Source organism: Eretmochelys imbricata, chromosome 4, assembly GCF_965152235.1.
Source record: "Eretmochelys imbricata isolate rEreImb1 chromosome 4, rEreImb1.hap1, whole genome shotgun sequence".
Lineage (NCBI taxonomy): Eukaryota > Metazoa > Chordata > Testudines > Cheloniidae > Eretmochelys > Eretmochelys imbricata.
The window spans coordinates 100870804-100892544 of record NC_135575.1 but is presented as its reverse complement, the minus strand read 5'-3'; the positions used below and the strand labels follow the sequence as shown (position 1 = coordinate 100892544).

Sequence of the window (21741 nt, the reverse complement as noted above, 5' to 3'; positions counted from 1 at the left end):
CTTTCATAGGGTTCTGTAGGCAAGCCAGGCAGGTTTTCAGGGCATGACCTACAGGCCTTCCCCTCCCTGGAAAGGCCCATAAACCATTCCTACTTCTTCCAGAGAGCCTCTACCACAGGCCAGGCATCTCCTCCGAGCTCTCACTGGAAGGAGCCCAGGAACAGCCGGCCCCCTGGGGTCACGCTCTCTGGTCGGAGGGCAGAGCGCTAAATGGCCCTTCCCCAATCTTCCCCGCTGTAGCCTCCCGAGTCCTTCCCCAGCCACAAGGGACGGCGAGCCTAGAGCCCGCTCAGCCCCGCGACTACCTTGCCCCGTCCACGCCAGGCTGTGAGGGGAAGCCAGGCAGCATGCTAGCCCGCTGCCCACCCCTTTCCCAGGCGAGCTCTACAGGCCCCCGAAGCGGCTGAAGGGCTGTGTGGGTAACACCTACAGTGGAGATGACACAGCTGCTTCATCACAACACAGCGACCCTAGCTCTGACCCGTGGATTGTGAGGGGGTGTCACCGCAGGGACGTCGCGCTTTAGCTGCGCCCCGAGCTCGGCACTGAAAGCGGCTCCTCGTATGACAGGGCCGGGGACCAGGCGCCAGAGGGAGCGGGGAGCCTGGTGTCTCCCCAGGACCGGGGGGGGGAGGCTAGCCTCCCCTCAGGGACAGGGGGAGGCCGGCAGCTTCTCGCAGCCCTTCCCCGCCGCAGACCCCAGCGCTCCCCCACTCAGTAGCCGCTCTGCAGCCTGCATCGCCGCCGCCGCCGCCGCCGCACACGCCGCCGTGGCCCCGCCTGAGCGGCGGCGCCGGGGGCCGCAGCGCGCATGCTCGGCGCGGGCGCCATTTTGGTGGGGCCGGGAATTATCCAGCGGGAGCGGAGGAGCTCTCTGGGCCCGGCTCGGAGGCAGCGGCGAGTGGGTGCCGGCTGCGGAGATGGCCAACATCGCGGTGCAGAGGATCAAGCGAGAGTTCAAGGAGGTGCTGAAGAGCGAGGAGGTCAGAGGCTCGCCCCCCTTCCCCGACGGTGTGCCCGCCTGCCCCCCCCCTCCTCTCCCGCGGCGGGGGGAGGGTTTGTCCCAGCCTCTCGGCAGAGGGGGAGGGTAACGGCGGCGGCTTGGGGATGAGGGACTCAACAGCGCGGGGAGCCTCCGCAGGCAGCGGGAGGTGGGGGCCCGGGGAGAAGGACTCAGAGGCCCGGCACGGAAGGGGTAGGAAGTGCGGCTGGGCAGCGAGCGAGCTGCCTGGGCAAGGCCAAGGAACCCCAGGGTAAAGCGCCCCCTCCTCCACCCAGCCTGGCGTTGGTCTGGCCCAAAAGGGAGGCTCAAGGGATCCTAATAACAAGGCGGGCCGCGCGCGGGTGCGGGGCGGCGGCTCCCCACCCGCACAGCTGTGATCCCTGTATTTCGTGGCAGGGGCACTGGGGAGAGGCTTTCCTATGGGATCTGAAAGGCGATGGGGCAGAGACAGGAGGGGTGGGTCATAACACGGGGTCACATTTCATCCAGGTCCCTGGTCAGCGTGTGACTGATACTGCAGAGAGTGATATGGTTTGTTTTTTTTTAAATGAACGTAGGTAAAAGTCTATTTTGATAGATTTCTTTAATGCAGGGGCTTCCTTTTATTCCAGGTTATGTTACCTTGGTGTGTAGGGCTTTAGCCCTCCCACCCCCTGATATCCTAGTTATCTGGATGCCCTGTTTATCAGATGTAATCGTCCCTGAAACAGGGACGTACAGTAATTTGGGAAAAGAAGCTGACTTATTTTAGGGAAGTGATAAAGAACTTTCAGTTTATTTCCAGGGACTGTGTAATAGCATTGATAGTGATTGTATCAGAGCTGTTTTCACTGTGTCTGTAAATCTGTATTGCAAAATGTTAGGCAGATAGGTTTTGATGGCTGTGTCGTCACGATCATACTCATGAGGATGATGAGGCATGTTGTATGCCTGTGAAATATTAATGTGCAGTTTGACTCTGAAAGCTGATGGGTTTAGACTCTGTACAAATTAGACACATTCATAGTCGGAAAACCAAGGTGCTAGTAACTTCCTGAGGATTTGTGTTCCTTACAGAAAAGATGTTTAGTATTGCTGTAGTTGATGTGCTTTTGAATATAGTGTGCTAACAATGTTGTTATTATGCAGCTCAAAATAAACTATTTGCCAGAAAATCTTAAAGCCTAATTTCTACAGCTGTTGTGCATGAGATATTCAGATTGATTTCAATGTGAGTTCTAGTGCACAATGATTACAGAACCCAAATACTAAATTAGAAGTGATCCTGAGCGGTCAGCTGTGTATTTGTGTGCTGAAATTAGAATAGCCCGTAGTGTTTACTTTCTCTGAACAATACAGCTTAAAGTTGACTGCATATGCCTTTCTATTAGAAAACACTTACTGAACGATCCAAATTTTGGCCTTGCATTATTTAGAAAAGAGAAACCTTAACGTATGCAACAGTGATATAAACATAGTCAGATCTTTGACTTTTCTTATAAAAAAGCTTGGGACCAGAGAGCAATTTTGTTTTCAATTCCTGTTTGTTTAATATATGTGCTGGAGGTATTTAGTGTGTTGAAGATTTAAAAAATTACGATATATACTCCCCTAGTTGTCTGAATTTTTATACAACCCTTACTTTTGCAGAATTCCTTTATCTTTTAAATGAAACATGTAAGAGAGCATTACCTCTTTTCCAGTATTCAGCTATTACTAGTAGTTAATGTATCAGTACATATATAATCACTGTTTACATTACACACTTCTGGTAGTCTGAATACATAGTTCATTTATGTAATCGTGGATGTTTAATGGCAAACTGATTCTGGATACTTGTATTGGGAATACTTTGGCTTGATTTTTCAAAGTCTGAGTAAACTTTTTTTTCAGCTGTAGTGTGAAAACATTCAATATGAGGAGGAGAATGGAGGGATGACTAGATATTACTGGTCCAGGGAGGAAACTGCTGAGGCTAGGTAACTTTTTAAAAAAAAAAAAAAAAAAAAAGTGAGTTGTGCATTGACAATCTGAATCCCAGACTTTTTTTTAAAAAAAAAATTGGTTGTCACAAATCATATAGCTAAAATGTGTTACTTTTAAAATAAAATTGTCTTGCATCAAGAAGTTGCTGATCTTATCTGCACTTAAACATTCTTGGAGTGGTGTGCTGAGCTGTAGCTGAACATGAAAACTGGCACTCAATCTGTTTCCCTATAAATGCCACCAAATGGCATTTGCTCTCATATTGCATTTTGGAGAGAGAACATACAGAGTTTTCCTTTTACGTTCTTCCCACAGTGAATTCTGGGCCTAGCTAAGTGGGAGCAAGCCAGAGGCAGTTTTAGAAGGGGATGGGGCAAATACTCAATTTCTTCTGCAATTCAGAGATCTTTAAAATAAGATGCAGGCCAATTTTCAAACTTAGGTGAATGAAAGATTTATAAAATGTATATTTCCTAGCCATATTTTTCATATCTAATGCCCTGTTTCTTTGTCTAGAAATGCCAATCTGGGTGTATCTTTAAGATAACTTTTTAGGGTTTCACATGCTTTCACTTCCTGGCTTAAAGTTGATGGGCCAAGGATTTTTTTAAATTGATTTTGTGCTCTCTTTTGCTTATTTTGTGTGAGGACCCAAAATTCTTTTTAAAAAAGTATTTTTTGTTCTTGCCTAATTAGTTTATTTTGAGTTCTCACACCTGAACTAAAGGAGTGGGATGTTGAATTTTTGGCAGACATCCTTTTAACCTAGTATATTTGAATTAAACAGGTATGACCAAAAATGAGTTTTAAACTTGCCCTCTCCCTGCCTTTATTTAGACTAGGATTTAGAGTATTATGTTAGCACATGTTGGCTTATATGCTAACAAATGTGATTAAAAATTCTAGTATAGACAAAGCACAAGCTACCTTTAACATGTATTAAACTGGTCAAGTTAAAACCTCATTGTGTCTGCTACCACATTTTAACTTGAACAGTTTAGTACTTGTTAAAGGCAATATAGTTTGTCTGCACTAAACTTTATAATGTGTTAGCACATGTAAACTAACATCACACTTTAAATCTTAGTCTAGAAAAGGCTTCAGTTGCTAAGCTTTCAGTCTGTTCTCTGGCGATTTTATTTCATTACTTCTCCATCACATTAGTTTTACAAGGTACACTTTCAGAATTTCTAATATCACAAAAATATATTTTGCGCAAAAACCTTTTAGGTTGCCTTTAAACATCATGAAGAAGCAAGTAAGGGTAGAAGCCCAATTTTCTTCCACTTGACATATATGATGGATAGCTTTGATGGAGAGCAGAGTAGAATAGGCATCTTACATAATTCTAGTGTAGCCTTGCTGGAGCAGTGCAACAGGTAATTGAATCACCCCTCCCTCCAGTCCATCTCTAAGGATTTAGTTTGTGGAGGAGGAAGAATCTCAGTGAGGAGTATGTGTTGAAAAATAAGGTTGGAGGACCAGGACCAGGACTTTGAGGACCAGGTTTAGTTCAACAGGCACTTTGAATCTCTTATGATCTAATACAGTGGTGGGCAACCTGCGGCCTGTCTGGGTAATCTGCTGCTGGGCCATGAGACAGTTAGTTTACATTGACTGTCCGCAGGCACAGCCTTTCGCAGCTCCCAGTGGCCATGGTTTGCCGTTCCCGGCCAGTGGGAGCTGCGGGAAGCAGCGGCCAGTCTGCGCCACTTCTCGCAGCTCCCATTGTCCAGGAATGGGGAACCACGGCCACTGGGAGCTGTGGGCAGCAGTGCCTGCGAACAGTCAATGTAAACAAACTGTCTCGCGGCCTGCCAGCGGATTACCCTGATGGGCTGCAGGTTACCCACCACTGATTGAATATATTTATGTAGTGTTACAGATGTATATGCTTTACAGAAATAACACATTCCCAGCATTGAGGAGTTTGCAATCTAAATTAGATAAACACAGGAAATGAGAACTGATGAAAATGGAGAGGAGGGTGAAAAACTACAGACTGTTCTAGATAAACAGCACCTTTACTCAGTGCAGGACCTACTAGCACTATCAAGAGCTGCCGTATTGTTTTAATGACAAGATTTACTTTCTTTCTTGGTTCTTTTTCTCTGGACAAGTGATGGAGGCTGGCCCAGGAGCCAGTAAAGGGAGAGTACTTTTGATGGAGGAATAAGCTAGCTCCTCCTAGTGCCAGTAGTGGTAGCACAGTGGATGAAAGATGTGTCTCCAGCTCTTGAGAAGGACTAGCTTTAGTATGCGGCACTAAACACAGTGTTGATTTTTTCTTTCTTCACGCAGTCTCTGTGCCTGTGTCTCCCTGCCCCTACGTCAGCCACAGAGACTACTTCACTTAGTTTTTTCAGATTTATTTCTTATATATCTAAAAATAAACAGTATTTCTTGTCCACCATTGACAAGAAGTGCTGCCTCTAGCAAATCCAATGTAGGCTTTTCATGATTCCATGAAAATGCACAATGGTAATATAGTTTTGTATCTTCTGAAGACTTTAACCATTTACTAGTCACCTACAAGGCAGAGGCTGATAGAAAAGATGTGATGGGACTTCCAGGAAGGTTCAGGAGCTGGTGAGAAGCTCAGCTCCCTCCTAGCAACTGGCAAGTTGCTGGGTTTTCTACCTGGTTCCAATGTTTTGTGTCAGCCTCTAGTTAGTAGGGGCTTGGCTACACCGGGAAACTAACTGGAATAGCTCCCAATGTGGACAGGGTTATTCTGGAATAAGGGGGTAGCTATTTCAGAAAAGCTATTGTGCTTTAAATTCAGAGTCTACCTTAATCTGCAATATCTTTCAAATGTAGGCAATCCATAGGTGATGAACTTGAAACTTCCCCTTCCTCACTCAGGTTGCTGAAAGGTAGAGAGCTTTTTTGTTCAGCTCCTTCTTGAATGCTTCTGGGTTTTTTGGTGGGGGGATTTAGGGGAAAGGGGAAAGTAACTGCTGTAGGGAATGTGGGGTTTCCAGTACAGTACACCTTCCTTATGCTTTTAGGGTTCTGTTGCCCAGTGAATAGCTTCAGTGTTTGCCTCTGCTCATAGCATCCTGATGAATCTTGCCAGTGTCACTCTAGCCCACCAGTTTCTAAATAGCAGTTGCGAAAGTGATGGGAGTTAACTGGGGAAGCTATGAGCAGCTGCCAAAGCACTCGCTCATGTTGTCTTCAGGCTCAGGAAGACAGCACTGCATTACTTATATATTTGTTCATATTTGGACTACCATAACATTTTCAATCATAATTGATAGAAATGTTATATTGAAATGTAAGGCTGGAAGGATGTAGAGAGGTCATCTAGTCCAGCCCTTCTGTGCTGATGCAAGACCAGATTACCTAGACCAGTGCTACTCAAAGTGGTGGTCTGCAGACTGGTGCCGGTCCACGCACAAATTGGGAAAAAAAAATTGCCAGTCGCCCACATCAGATAGCTTGAGAAGCACTGACCTAGACCATCCCTGACAGGTGTTTGTCTAACCTGTTCTTTAAAACCTCCCATGATGGGGATTCTACAACATTCCTTGGAAGCCTATCTCAGTACTTAACTATCCTTATAGTTACAAAGTTTTTCCTAATATCTAACCTAAATCTTCCTTGCTGCAGATTAAGCCCATTACTTCTTGTTCCATCTTCAGTGGACATAGAGAACAATTTTGATCACTGTTCTGTATAACAGCCTTTAACACATTTGAAGACTTTTATCAGGTTCTCCCCTTTCCCCCTGCCCGTCATCTTTTCTGAAAACTAAATTTGCTCAGTTTTTTAACATTTCCTCATAGGTCATGTTTTCTAAACTTTTATTATATTTATTGCTCTTCTGTGGACTCCAGTGTGTTAAAGTGTCATGCTCAGAACTGGGCACAGTACTGCAGCTGAGGCCTCACCAGCACTGAGTAGAGTCGGACAGTTATCTCCTGTGTCTTGCATATGACACCCCTGTTAATACAACCCAGAATATTACTTTTTTGCAACTGTATCACATTGTTGGCTCATTTAATTTGTGATCCACTGTAATTCTCCAATCCTTTTCGGTAGTCCTACTTCCTATCCAGTTATTCTCCATTTTGCATTTAATTTTTTCCTTCTAGTTCTTGTGGTACTTTTCAGTTTTCTTTATTGAATTTCATCTTGTTACTTTCAGACCCCAGTTTGAGAACATACCATCCATAATGACCCTTTGAGTATGGTCTTTCAACCACTTGTTCACCCACCATATAGTATTTTCATCTAGACCACACTTCCCCTAGTTGGCTTTTGAGAATGTCATGAAGACTATGTCAAAAGCATCACTGAAATCAAGGTATATCACATCTACAGCTTCCCCTTATCTGCTATGCCAGCAACCCTGTTCAGTAAGGAAATTAGGTTGGTTTGGCATGATTTCTTCTTGACAAATTCATGTTGGCTATTGCTTATTACTGTGTTATCCTCTAGGTGTTTCCAAATTGATTGTTTAATAATTAGTTCAATATCTTTCCAGGTATTGAAATTAGGCTGACTGGTTTATAATTCCCCTGGTTCTCTTTGTTTCCCTCTTTAAAGATAGGTACTAGACTTGTTCTTCTCTAGTCCTCTGGGACCTCACTCTGTCCTCCTTGAATTAACACAGATAATTGCTAACAGTTCAGAGATTGTTTCAGCTCATTCCTTAAGCACCCTAATATGAATTTTATGTGGTCCTGTCTACTTAAGTACATCTAAGTCAGCTAAATATTCTTTAACATGTTCTTTCCCTATTTTGGCTTGAATTCTTTCCCTTTTGTTGTTCATACTAATTGTGTTGAGTATCTGGTCACCATTAACCTTTTTAGTGAAGACTGAAGCCAAATAGACATCATATATCTCAGCCTTCTTGATGTCATCTGTTATTAGATCTTCTTCCTGCTAAATAGAGGACCATTGCTTTACTTAGTTTTTCTCTTGCTCGTAATGTATTTACAGAACCTCTTCTTATTGCCCTTTATGTCCCTGGGTAGTTGTAACTCGTTTTTGCCTTAACCTTTCTGTTTTTGTCCCTACATGCTTGTGATATTCTTTTATATTCAACTGTAATAATTTGTCTGTTTCTTCTTTTTGTAGAATTCCTTTTTGATTTTCAGATCCTGATGCAACCATATTTGCTTCTTACTATTTTTCCTATCTTTCCTTCGCATCAGGATAGTTTGCTGTTGCACCTTTAATATTGTCACTTTCAGGAACTGCCGGCTTTCCTGAACTTTCTTCCCTTAGGTTTTCTTCCCATGGGACTTACCTATCAGTTCTCTGAGTTTGTTATAGTATGCTTTTTTGAAGTCCGTTATACTTATTCTGCTGCTCTCACTCGTTGTTTATGCTTAGGGCTAGTCTATACTAGAAGCACTACATTGGCACAGCTGCGCTGCTGTAGCACGCCTGGTGAAGATGCTCTGTGCTGACAGGAGAGCTAGACGCTCTCCTGCCAACATAGTGCTCGTGTGGACAGCGCTTAGGTTGCTGTAATTTGTGTTACTCAGGAGAGTGACTTTTTATATCGACTTAAGCGGTAGTGTAGACCTGCCCTTAGAATTTTGAAATCTATAGTTTCATGATCACTTTAATCCAAATTGCCGTCAGCCTTCATATTTGCAACCAGTTCCTCCCTGTTAGTTGGAATCAAGTCTAAACTGACTGCCTCCCGGTTACTTCTGAAACAAGAAGTTTTCCCCAATATATTCCAATGACTTATTGGATATCTTGTGTTTTGCCATGTTACTTTTCCAACAGATGTCTGGGTAAAGTTCTCCATTACTACTGGGACTTGTGTTTTGGATATTTCTGTTGTTTGTTTTTTCTAGAAATGCCTCATCTACCTCCTCCTCCTCCTCTTGATTTGATGTTCTGTAGTAGATCCCTACCAGGACACTACCTCTTCACCCAGAGACTTTCAACTGGTCTGCCTCTTATCTCCTTCGGGATCTCACAATAAATGTCTATATTCTTGGTGTATAATGCAACACCACCTCCTTTTTCCCCCCCTGCCTGTTCTTCCTGAACATGGAATAATTCTCTATGCCAATATTCTAGTCATGAGATTTATACACCCAGTCCTTATAATGCCAGTTAAGTAGTAATTTGGCTTATGTACTAATATTTCCAGTTCTTCCTGTTTATTTTCCTTACTCCTTGCATTTCTGTATAGACGTTCAAGATGTTGAGCAGATTCCCTCACTGTTTCCCTCTTGTTGGTCCTGTGACGCTTCTGTTAAGGTCACCATTTTTATACCTGCCTGTGGGCTGATATCACCTGTCCTCTTTGAACCTGGTTTAAAGCCCTCCTCATTAAATTGGTGAGTTGGTGTCCCTGCCTGGAACGGGAAGGATGGACAAGAACATCACACTTGCTCCCAGAGCCGTGAAGTCACTGTGCAGGGGCCTGCCTGGCAGTCTCATTAGTGCCCAGGTGGATGAGCAGGACATCCCGGGACATCCTGTCAGGTTGGCAGATAGAAGCTTAAAATTCAGTTCTATTCTGGAAAAGTGACTAAAAATAGTACATTGCTGCTTTTTGCTCCTGTTAGCACTGCAGGACCAATGTAACTATGAAAGAGTGAGGTAGTTTCTACTGTGACTTGTGCATCAGCAACAGAATTGTTAATGGACAGAACCAATAATGTTCCTGCTAACACATGCACTTAACTTGATTCATATGAGTAGTCCTATTGAAAGCAGTCTGCAGTTGGTGAGCACAAGGGAACTACTTGCATGAATAAAGTTAGGCCTTGTCTACATGCTAAGGTTTTTTGGCTATAACCTGACGTGTGAATTTTAAACTGATACTATTATAAAGCCCTGGTATAAAGTAGCTACTCTTATTCCAGTATGGGAGTGCCTTTTTATGGTTGATTTGTCATTTGGGAAAAGGGTGTATGCTAACCAAAAAACCCACACATGTTCCAGAACAAGTGTCCCCACATGGTTGATATAACTATGTTGGTATAACAGATAAAGCTTTCTCATATAGACAGACCTTATGAGTTTGCAGGATTAGGATCTCTGTTCTGATTTCAGAATTTTCCATTGCTATGAGCCAGAAGGAACCATGCTTAATTTTCAGATCCCAGGTTGAATTCTTATTATTAGCAGTTGGAAGAACATATCTTTGCTTTTATAGTGAGCAGTCTTTTGGACTAGAATCATGGAGTGATAGTAGATATTGAATGCCACAGTGTCTGTCTTTGTCTTTACTATGACAAGTGACTGTCAAATCTTTGAATTTTACAAAAGTTATTGGTTGAAGTGCTTCTTTGCCTCACCCCCCACTTATGAAAGGAATTTTCCACTCTGTAATCATAAGTAGATTTTTCAAGCTCTGCCCATGTTGATTACATAAACAATTTGTCATAAACAAAATTAATAGCATGTTATCACTCTTTAGTGTACAGTACCCAAACATGAGTTAAATGGAATTCAGGAAGCCAGGGGTGTATGTCCTGCAGGTGGTACTGGATGAGACTGCAGGATGATTTTGCATATCAGCTGGCTTTTAAAGGGACTGCACTACAGTTAGCTGGTGTTCAATAGCTTGCTCAAAGCAGAAGAACTTACTAACAGGATTTCAGAAGACTGTTCTCTTGGTTCCCAGTTCTGGAGCAGTCTTTTAAAAACCTGCTGGTTAACTCACACTTTCATCCTAAACATGTTTATCGGAATTTTATGGCTGTTCCTCAAGACCTTTGAATCAAGTGTGCTGTATTCACTGTTGAAATCAATATTTTTCTCATGCAAATAGTAATAGAAAAACTGGATAGTGTGTTAATGTTCCTATTAATAATATTTACACTAATGTAGTATTTCATTATGACCTGTAAGTATTCAGAACACTTTTATGTAAAATATCATTAAACATGTGCATGACCATTTGACTAGACCTGTGGGTTGACCAAGGAATCAGGATAATAGGACAAATGAAGTAAGGCCCTACCACTCAACTTGATGGCATTTTTGCCTGTATGTATGTAATGTGATAACTTTTGAAAACTTCAGCTAATCACTTGCAAACATTCAGGGAAAAGTTTTGGTATCAATGGGCAGAACCCTATTGATTTTGGGGAAAATTGGAAGAGCCAGTAAAATCAGGCTCACTAAATTCAGGATACAGCAGTGGGGAGGGAAGTAAAGTCTCTATGGAGATGAGCATGAGGTTGGAATCTCAGGGTGGGGTTAGGGTACTAGAGAACTTCCTTTGCCTAGAGCAGGGGTTCTCAGATTTTTGTACTGGTGACACCTTTTGCACGGCAAGCCTCTGAGTGAGACCCCCTCCCCATACATTAAAAACAGTTTTTTATGTTTAACTCCATTATAAATGCTGGAGGTAAAGTGGGGTTTGGGGTGGAGACTGGTAGCTTGCAACCCCCCCATGTAATAACCTCATGATCCCTTGATGGGTCCCAACCTCCAGTTTAAGAACCCCTGGCCTAGAGCACCAAAAGGAGACACTGGGCCTGATTTTAGTGGAAATCAGGGTGCTTGGAAGCCTTTCATCCCCTGATCTGGCCAGCGCCCCCCTTGCCAGGACTCTCATCCCTGTATCCTGATTGACCAAATGGCGACACAGGGATGAGGGGCCTGGTCATAGTGGAGGTGAAGGACTCTGCTAGATGTTCAGTTCCACCTACATAAGCAATGAAGTGTATGACCCTCTAGTTTAATCTGATTTACCCTTCTGAAAATTTCAGACTGCTAGGTTAACACTTTTCATTACACTGAATTGAAATGTATTTAAAAATAAAGATATATTACAGTTAGCTTTTCTTATACTGCTGCTGATGGGAATCTCGCTTTTTTTTTTTTAAAGTGATGTCATTTGCAGTGGTTGGGACCCTAATGTCAAAATGTGCGAACAAGTTTTTAAATTACTTTGCCTTCTGATTTGTTAAATTAGTATTAATCTACTATGTAATTTTTAAGTGTTATAGTCAAGAGTTAACCAGTTTCTAGCCTGCTTTCATAATCTTTAAGGATTTGTTACGCTGTCCATGTAATTTTTTAATAACAATAGTCGCCAACAATAGTAGCCTAAGAAAAGATAAGTATACTTGAAAATACATTTAATTATATTTCATAGCTAATCTGCTGAGGGTCGTCTTACTTTTTGACAGACTTCTGAACAAAACTTTACTTCTCTCCATAAAAAGGAGTGAAGAGTTTTGCTCAAGGTTATGTAATAAAGTTCATTAATTTTGATGATATTGTACAATGCTCTCTGGGTTCCCCGTCTATGTTTTGCACTTGTAATTAACTGACTGACTACATTTGTTCTGTGATCTCTGATTTAGGAATATTTTTAGTTTGGGGAGTAAAATCTATTTTGTGGACTAAAATACAGCTAATATGGTTGGTAACAGACTCTACATACTTTAAAAAAAAAAAAAAATCAAAATGTATGGCCAAATTGTAAAATAACATTTATAATGGTTTAAAAATATCCCAAATCAATAATTCCTTCATTTTACTTAAGCAGATAGTATAGATCCTTCCATGTTAGAAGTTTATAGTTAATTTTCTTTTTATTTAAAAGTGAAGTTAAAGGTGTCTTGTCTTAGACTGTGTGGGTGAGAAGGAAGGAGTATAATTTTTTAAAACAAGGGTAATCCTGCAGTCTCTTCATATGTAGAACTACTAGTGACCTCAGTGAGAATTGACTTGTGGAACTGACTGCTGGATCGGGTCTGAAGGAAACAATAATCTTGTGTATTTGCACATATAGTGGGCTATTAACATGTCTCATTAAAACAGTTTGTCCGTGAAGCTTTTCAGTTTTATAGCATCAAAGAGAAAAGTGTGTATAAAAACAAAAATACAATCTTACGCCTCTGTGAAGTTGCTCTTTCATCTGGGCTTTGTGTCTCTTCTGTTTTCTGTATGATTTATGTTGTAAACTCTTCGGTGCAGGGAACCCTTGCACTGTGTCCTGTGGAGCAGTGGTTCTCAAAGTCGGTCCGCTGCTTGTTCAGGGAAAGCTCCTGGCGGACCGGTTTGTTTACCTGCCCCGTACGCAGGTTTGGCTGACTGCAGGTCCCAGTGGCCGCGGTTCACTGCTCCACGTCAATGGGGGCTGCGGGAAGCGGCACGGGCTAAGGGATGTGCTGGCTGCCCTTCCCGCAGCCCCCACTGGCCTGGAGTGGCGAACTGCGGCCAGTGGGAGCCGCAATTGGCCAAACCTGCGTATGCAGCAGGTAAACAAACCAGTCCGGCCCGCCAGGGGCTTTCCCTGAACAAGCGGCGGACCAGCTTTGAGAACCACTGCTGTACTTAGCATCCTTTTGTCATTCAGATGGTGTTCAGTGTTTAGTGATGCCTGCCAAAACTCGTGTGTAAGGGTTTATCCATGCTAGGAAGTTGTAACAGTTTAACTATAGCTGTATAATGCCTGCAGCCTTTCTCCCCTCTCCCTCCACCCAGTGTGGACATAGTTATGTTGCTATAAAGGTGCTTTATACCTGTACAGCTGTTCCTGTACTGGAGGGGGGATACTATACTGATATAATGCTTTTACCTGTAATTATTCTGGTCAAAAAGTCAGATCCTTATCCAAAATAATTATACCCGTAAAACTTTTCAGCATAGACCAGGCATAAGATTGCAAGGTAGGAAGAAGTATGTGCTTCTTAGCTCTCTTTTTCTGAAATTTCATACAACTAATTAGCTCTCTTGAGTAATTGGAGCAACAAATTTTGTAATAGTGATATCTCAACACTCAAAACATTGAGGCCATCCCATTCTAAACACCTATTTTTACTTCTTCATAATGGTTTCAACAACTTCCCTTTTGGACTAAAACCTCTCTCTATTAGCTCAAATCTAACTTTTTTTATGTGGAACAGTTTCAATAAATTTGATTTTCTCTCTGAGAGATTCTAGGCAGGCGCACCACTCTGCGAGCACCTCAATCATAGAATATCAGCGTTGGAAGGGACCTCAGGAGGTCATCTAGTCCAACCCCCTGCTCAAAGCAGGGCCAATCCCCAATTTTTGCCCCAGATCCCTAAATGGCCCCCTCAAGGATTGAACTCGGTTTAGCGAGTTCAATCCTTGAGGGGGCCATTTAGGGATCTGGGGCAAAAATTGGGGATTGGCCCTGCTTTGAGCAGGGGGTTGGACTAGATGACCTCCTGAGGTCCCTTCCAGTTCAATCCTTGAGGGGGCCATTTAGGGATCTGGGGCAAAAATTGGGGATTGGCCCTGCTTTGAGCAGGGGGTTGGACTAGATGACCTCCTGAGGTCCCTTCCAACGCTGATATTCTATGATTGAGGTGCTCGCAGAGTGGTGCGCCTGCCTAGAGTCTCTCAAAGAGAAAGTGATTTCTACTAATAAATTTGATGGAGCTTTTAAAATTCTGCCTGTGTGTGTGTGTGGTGGTGGGGGGGGGGGGCATCCTGTTTAAGCAAAAACTAAGGTGTTTTTTGTTGCAGATACCTGAAAGCACATTGGTTATTAAAATTTCTATGGACTGACTCTTCTGTAAGGACACTTGCTTAGGAAATTAATAGAAATTTTGTTCATAATTAAAGTTATAAGAAATTTTAAAATAATGGTCTGGCCGTGCAAGTACTCAATTTTTGTTGTTTTTAAACACTCTTGTTTGCATCTTCTTAATTCTGTGCATTCAAATATTCTGTTAGTATCCTATATATTAGCAAAAACGGCATTCCATTTACTGACTGAGCTCTTTTTTGTTGTTAAAGTGTGAAAAGAATCTCACTTATTTTTTCCAAGAAAGGCATGTACTCTTCTATGCTGTCATAACTGTAAAATTTTAGTCTGACTTTTTGAAGCTTCCTAGAAAAATTCTCCTTTGGGCTGATGTTAATTATGTGAAAATTGAGAAAACCATAAGAAAGTAAAAATAGTGATTAGATTGAAAAAACTGTTTGGTCTGTTTTATAGCAGTGATGTCCTTCATACAGGTCCTTTCTTCACTAGGAAGACAAGGGGTACGTTTAGCACATGTGTTAACTAACACACGCTAAAATCTTAGTGTCAATAAATTAAGTTATGGTTTTACATGTATTAACCGGTAAAGGTAAGCATTAGGTTCCCCCTGTGCTTTAACTTCATCAGTTCAACATTTGTTTGTTAATTAGCATGTGTTAACATAAGAACATAAAACGGCCATACTGGGTCAGACCAAAGGTCTGTCTAGCCCAGTTTTCTGTCTTCTGACAGTGGCCAATGCCAGGTGCCCCAGAGGGAATGAACAGAACAGGTAATCACCAAGTGATCCAGCACCTGTCGCCCATTCTCAGCTTCTGGCAAACAGAGGCTAGGGACACCATCCCTGTCCATCCTGGCTAATAGCCATTGATGGACCTATGCTCCATTAACTTATCTAGTTCTTTTTTGAACCCTGTTATAGCCTTGGCCTTCACAGCATCCTCTGGCAAGAAGTTCCACAGGTTGACTGTGCATTGTGTGAAAAAATACTTCCTTTTGTTTGTTTTAAATCTGCAGCCTATTAATTTCATTTGGTGACCCCTAGTTCTTGTGTTATGAGAAGGAATAAATAACACTGTTATTTATTTTCTCCACACCAGTCATGATTTTATAGACCTCCGTCATATCCCCCCTTAGTCATCTCTTTTCCAAGATGAAAAGTCAGTCTTAATAATCGTTCCTCATATGGCAGCCTTTCCATATCCCTAATAATTTTTGTTGCCCTTTTCTGAACCTTTTCCAATTCCAATATATCTTGTTTGAGATGGGACAACCACATCTGCATGCAGTATTCAAGAAGTGGGCATACCATGGATTTAAATAGAGGCAATATATTATCTGTCCCTTTCTTAATGATTCCCAACATTGTTTACTTTTTTTTGACTGCCACTGCACATTGAGTGGATGTTTTCAGAGAACTATCCACAATGACTCCAAGATCTCTTTCTTGGGTGGTAACAGCCAGTTTAGAGCCCATATTTTATATGTATAGCTGTATACGTTTTCCAATGTGTATTACTTTGCATTTATCAACATTGAATTTCATCTGCCATTTTGTTGCCCAGTCACCTGGTTTTGAGAGATTCCTTTGTAGCTCTTCGCACTCTGCTGTGGACTTAACTATCTTGAGCAATTTTGTATCATTGCAAATTTTGCCACCTCACCGTTTACCCCTTTTTCCAGATCATTTATGAATATATTGAATAGGACTGGGCCTAGTACAGACCCCTGGGGGACACCACTATTTGCCTCTCTCTATTCTGAAAACTGACCATTTATACCTACCCTTTGTTTCCTGTCTTTTAACCACTTAGCAGTCCATGAGAGGACCTTCCCTCTTATCCCATGACAGCTTACTTTGCTTTACAAGCCTTTGGTGAGGGACCTTGTCAAAGACTTTCTGAAAATCCAAGTACACAATATCCACTGGATCCCCCTTGTCCACGTGCTTGTTGACCGCCTCAGAGAATTCTAGTAGATTGGTGAGGCATGAGTTCCCTTTACAAAATCTATGTTGACTCTTCCCCTGTGTTCGTCTATGTGTCTGACAATTTTGTTCTTTACCATAGTTTCAACCAGTTTGCCTGGTACTGAAGTCAGGTTTACTGGCCTGTAATTGCCAGGATCACCTCTGGAACCCTTTTTAAAAATTGGTGTCACGTTAGCTATTCTCCAGTCATTTTGGTACAGAAGCTGATTTAAATGATAGGTTACAGACTACAGTTAGTATTCTGCAGTTTCACGTTTGAGTTCCTTCAGAACTCTTTGGTGAATACCATCTGGTCCCTGTGACTTATTACTGTTTAGTTTTTCAGTTTGTTCAAAAACCTCCTCTAATGACCCCTCAATCTGGGGTTCCTCAGATTGTCACCTAAAAAGAATGGCTCAGGTTTGGGAATCTCCCTCACATCCTCAGCCGTGAAGACTGATGCAAAGAATTCATTTAGTTTCTCCTCAATGGCCTTATCGTCCTTGAGTGCTCCTTTAGCATCTCGATCGTCCAGTGGCCCCACTGGTTGTTTAGCAGGCTTCCTGCTTCTGATGTACTTAAAAATTTTTGTTTGGGATTACTTTTTGAGTCTTTGGCTAGCTGTTCTTCAAATTCTTTTTTGGTCTTCTTAATTATATTTTTACATTTCATTTGCCAGAGTTTATGCTCCTTTCTATTTTCCTTACTAGAATTTAACTCCCACTTTTGAAAGGATACCTTTTTGCCTCTCACTGCTTCTTTTACTTTGGTGTTTAGCCACGCTGGCACTTTTTTGGTACTCTGTTTTTTAATCTGAGGTATACATTTAAATTGAGCCTCTATTATGGTGTCTTTAAAAAGTTTCTATACAGCTTGCAGGGATTTCACTTTTGGCACTGTATCCTTTAATTTCTGTTTAACCAACCTCCTCATTTTTGTGTAGTTCCCTTTCGGAAATTAAATGCTACAGTGTTGGGCTGCTGTGGTGATTTCCCTGCCACAGGGATGTTAAATTTAATTATATTATGGTCACTATTACCAAGTGGTCCAGCTATATTCACCTCTTGGACCAGATTCTGTGCTCCAGTTAAGGCTAAATTAAGAATTGCCTCTCATCTTGTGGGTTTCAGGACTAGCTTTTCCAAGAAGCAGTCATTTAAGGTGTCAAGAAACTTTATCTCTGTATCCTGTCATGAGGTGACATGTATCCAGGCAATATGGGGATAGTTGAAATCCCCCTTTATTATTGAGTTTTTTAATGTTAATAGCCTTTCTAATCTCTCTGAGCATTTCACAGTGACTATCACCATCCTTTTCAGGTGGTCGGTAATATATCCCTACTGCTATGTTGTTGTTCTTAGAGCATGTAATTACTATCCATAGAGATTCTATGGTACAGTTTGGTTCATTAAAGATTTTTGCTTCATTTGATTCTATGCTTTTTCACATATAGTGCCACTCCCCCACCAGCACAACCCGTTCTGTTCTCCTGATATATTGTGTACCCTGGTATTACTGTGTCCCATTGATTATCCTCATACCACCAAGTTTTTGTGATGGCTATTATATCAATATCCTCATTTAAAATTAGGCACTCTCGTTCACCCATCTTATTATTTAGACTTCTAGCATTGACATACAAGCACTTTAAAAACTTGTCACTTTTTGGCTCGCTGTCATTACATCGTATAATTGAATGGTACTTTTTTTCATTTGACTGTTTCTCATCAGATCCTACCTGTATTTTATCATCTTCCATCCTCTCTTCCTTCCTGGGACATAAAGAATCTCCATTAATAGATCTTCTTCTCAGGGAAGTCGCTGTCTGAACCATGTGCTCCTCCGCACATGTCAGCTTTCCCCCAGCCCTTAGTTTAAAAACTGCTCTACGACCTTTTTAATTTTAAATGCGAGCATTCTGGGTCCATTTTGGTTTAGGTGGAGCCCATCCTTCCTGTATCGGCTCCCACTTTCCCCAGAATTTCCCCAGTCCCTAATAAATCTAAACCCCTCCTACTTACATAATCATCTCATCCACACATTGAGACCCTGACACGTGGTAACAGCCCACTTTAAATCCTAGTTGAGACAAAACCTTTAACAGAGGAAACCAGGAAGTCTGTACTTAAGTTTTCAGGTTTTTAGAGAGTTACCTTTCCTATACTTGGTTTTCTAAGGAGATTAGCAGTGTATTTTCTCCCTCTTGTGGAGGAAAATATTTTTGTAAAACCTTACTGGTCACTTTTATTTATTAAACATGTACCTATCATTCTAGCATCTGGGTGCATTTACATTAAATAGAGACGCAGTATTCCCACAAAGGGCAATATCAATTAAAACAACGGAGTGTCCCATTCCAAACACTGGTATTTACAGCAATAGTGCTGCAATGTAAAATAATACTTGAAATACCACCCCAACCTTGGCAATACAACTTATTTCCTCTCCAAAGCGTATGATTGAGTTGAAAGATGAGCCTTGCACTGTCTTGAAGGTCAGCAAACTCTGACTTCAATTGGCTGACAAAGAGAAACGCTCAAGAACTCGTCTTGTGTCCCAGAGTGCAAATCTGAGGACTCTGAGCAAGTGTCCCTCAACGTCAGTGTAATGCATAAACAGTGCCTCGCAATTCAGTGCTAATGGAAATTACCACAGAATTGTGCTCCAAAATCTCAATTAAAAAAAAAAAATCTGTCTTTATGGCTGCAGAGACCAACTTGAAAGCATGAATCAAGTGTGAGTTTGAAACAGTGACTGCTGAGGCATCCTATCCTTCTCAAACAATTCACCAGATTTTGTTGCTGTGGAATTTGTATTTTGCTTCACCCAGGCACCTGACATTTTGTTTTATTTCCTGGCCCTTCTGGGACCTGCCTGCAGGTCTCTTGCTCTCTTACTTTTTGTAAAAGAAGGCATTAACTGAATTACAGTGCATTCTCTCTAGAGGTTTCAGAGTAACAGCCGTGTTAGTCTGTATTCGCAAAAAGAAAAGGAGTGCTTGTGGCACCTTAGAGACTAACCAATTTATTTGAGCATGAGCTTTCGTGAGCTACAGCATCATCGGATGCACTCGATGAAGTGAGCTGTAGCTCACGAAAGCTCATGCTCAAATAAATTGGTTAGTCTCTAAGGTGCCACAAGTACTCCTTTTCTCTCTAGAGGGTTCCATTGAGCCAGGTAGAAGGGAGATAAGAAATTAGAGTCTCATCTTGCATGCAAGGAGGGTACGGGAGCCAAAAGGGTAGTCTGGTTAGCTGGGCTATTTGGCGAACACCACAACAGCTGAGGCCCAGAAAGATGAGCTGGTGAAACTGCTATAAACTCCTTCCTTACCTGACACACATGTGAGGTAAAAATGGATCTTAGCTGGGCTGCCTGGACAATGTCATGGAAACTGAAGCCTGGGGAAGGGACCCAGATTGCCTGGATAATATAATGAAAAAAAACCCCTTACATAATCATTGACAAGTTTTAAATCAATGAGTGTTTTCAGCTTTGAGCCATGTGGTTGGGAGGAGGTGGTCAGGAGGTTGAGAATGAAGGTTATTTTAATGGCAGCAGAAGAAACTTAATGGAACATTACAAAATTGTCAACCTAAATTACATCTATATGCAGCCACCGCAGTAATTAAATTGCTTTTGCATATTGACATTACACTTCATGTTGGCTGTTGGGTCCTCACTAGCAGTGCTTGCCTTGATGCAGAGAGCTGTGCAGTCTGGGTGCTATCCCACTGTGCAACTTGCCACCAACTAGCGCAGGGTGTTTTGGGAAAGTTTTGCAATGTCTCGTGGGGGCAACTGAGTCACGCAGGGATGACTGGGAATATGATTTCAACATCCCATAATTTCATCTGCATTCCATAATGTTTTGTGCCTCTTTTCAAAATCCCTGCAAACCTGCTGGGACACATGGCTAGAAAGGGTTAAACATCCTGCAAAATAAATAACTCACAGAAGATGTGTGGGGAAATAATGTTTGTGGTTTTTTTGTATTTACATATGTATGAGTAGGGTGGACAATGTAGTCAACCGTCCCTGTCTATGCTGTATTCTGATAATTCAGAGGTCTAAAGAATGTCCTATAATGTAAATGAATTGTAAACGTGGGATATCTCAGTATTCATCTCTTTGAAATGTAGTGTGAATGGTTGAGGAACAAGCAAATGGCCTTATGTTAATTCATATAGCTAAGTACCGGTGATGGACCTCCTTCAAAGTCATACTAATTAATTACCTTTTGTTCCCTGAGGAATTCCAACTTGTCAAAAGACATGAAATTGTATAAAAGATCCTTTGGTCATGAGTCTGTCATCTCAGATCTGCTTAGACTTCATCAGGGGAAGTTTTGAGTGACAAGACCAAAGTCCCAGTTATGTTGGTACGCCCTGAATATGAGTTTTGACTGTGACCTAACAACTGAATTCTAAAGAAAAGGAGTACTTGTGGCACCTTAGAGACTAACCAATTTATTTGAGCATAAGCTTTCGTGAGCTACAGCTCACTTCATCGGATGCTGTAGCTCACGAAAGCTTATGCTCAAATAAATTTGTTCGTCTCTCAGGTGCCACAAGTACTCCTTTTCTTTTTGTGAATACAGACTAACATGGCTGCTACTCTGAAACCTGAATTTTAAAGGAACTCTTTGCAACTACAAAGCTCACCATCTCTGCTGTGAATCTGAACCTCAATGAGTTGAACTCATGTCTGTATGTATATTGATCTTTTAACCATACTCCCTCTTTTGTTTTTTAATAAATTTTAGTTTAGTTAATAAGAATTGGCTGTAGCATGTATTTGAGTAAGATCTGAAACATTCATTAACTTGGGAGGTAATGTGTCCGCTCCTTTGGGATTGGTAGAACCTTTTCTTTTATATGATGAAATAAAATTTACAGAAATTTTCATCATATTTGATGTTGGTACCTGGATGGAGGCCTGAGGCTGGATCACTTTAAGGGAAATGTGTTGTTTGCACTTCTGAGTAACAAGTGAGGTAATAAAGCTGTTGTATGCTGGCTTGGTAAATCTAGGTATTGGAATATCCACCAGCTTTATGGTGATTGCCCCATTCTTTGTAGTTCACCCTAATTGAGTGATCATAGCTGGCTCCCCACTAGGATCCGGGTCACACCTGCACATCTGCCATTTTTGTGAGAAACATGGATCCTACACAGCTCTGTGCTATTGTGATGAGTGCTGTGAGCCTGGGATGTCTGATTCTGCAGTATTTGTGGAGCCACTGGGAACATGACAATTCCTTGGAGGCCAGATTGCTGTGGGACATAGAAAGAAACAGTTCAAAGTTGTTGGTGGCATTCACAGAACAGCTGCAGATAG

At 41.8% G+C, this 21741-nt stretch overlaps 1 protein-coding gene across 2 annotated transcripts in view; it reads left to right on the top strand.

Moving 5' to 3' along the window:
* The first annotated feature begins 811 nt into the window (after positions 1 to 811).
* Positions 812 to 21741, top strand: part of UBE2K (ubiquitin conjugating enzyme E2 K) — a 63536-nt gene continuing 42606 nt past the window's right edge. The window contains exon 1 of one of the 2 annotated variants that reach the window (XM_077815734.1): positions 812 to 983. In XM_077815734.1, coding sequence (XP_077671860.1) covers positions 812 to 983 — 172 coding nt within the window. The remainder of the gene's footprint in view (positions 984 to 21741) is intronic. The other variant, XM_077815735.1, reaches the window with a different exon arrangement.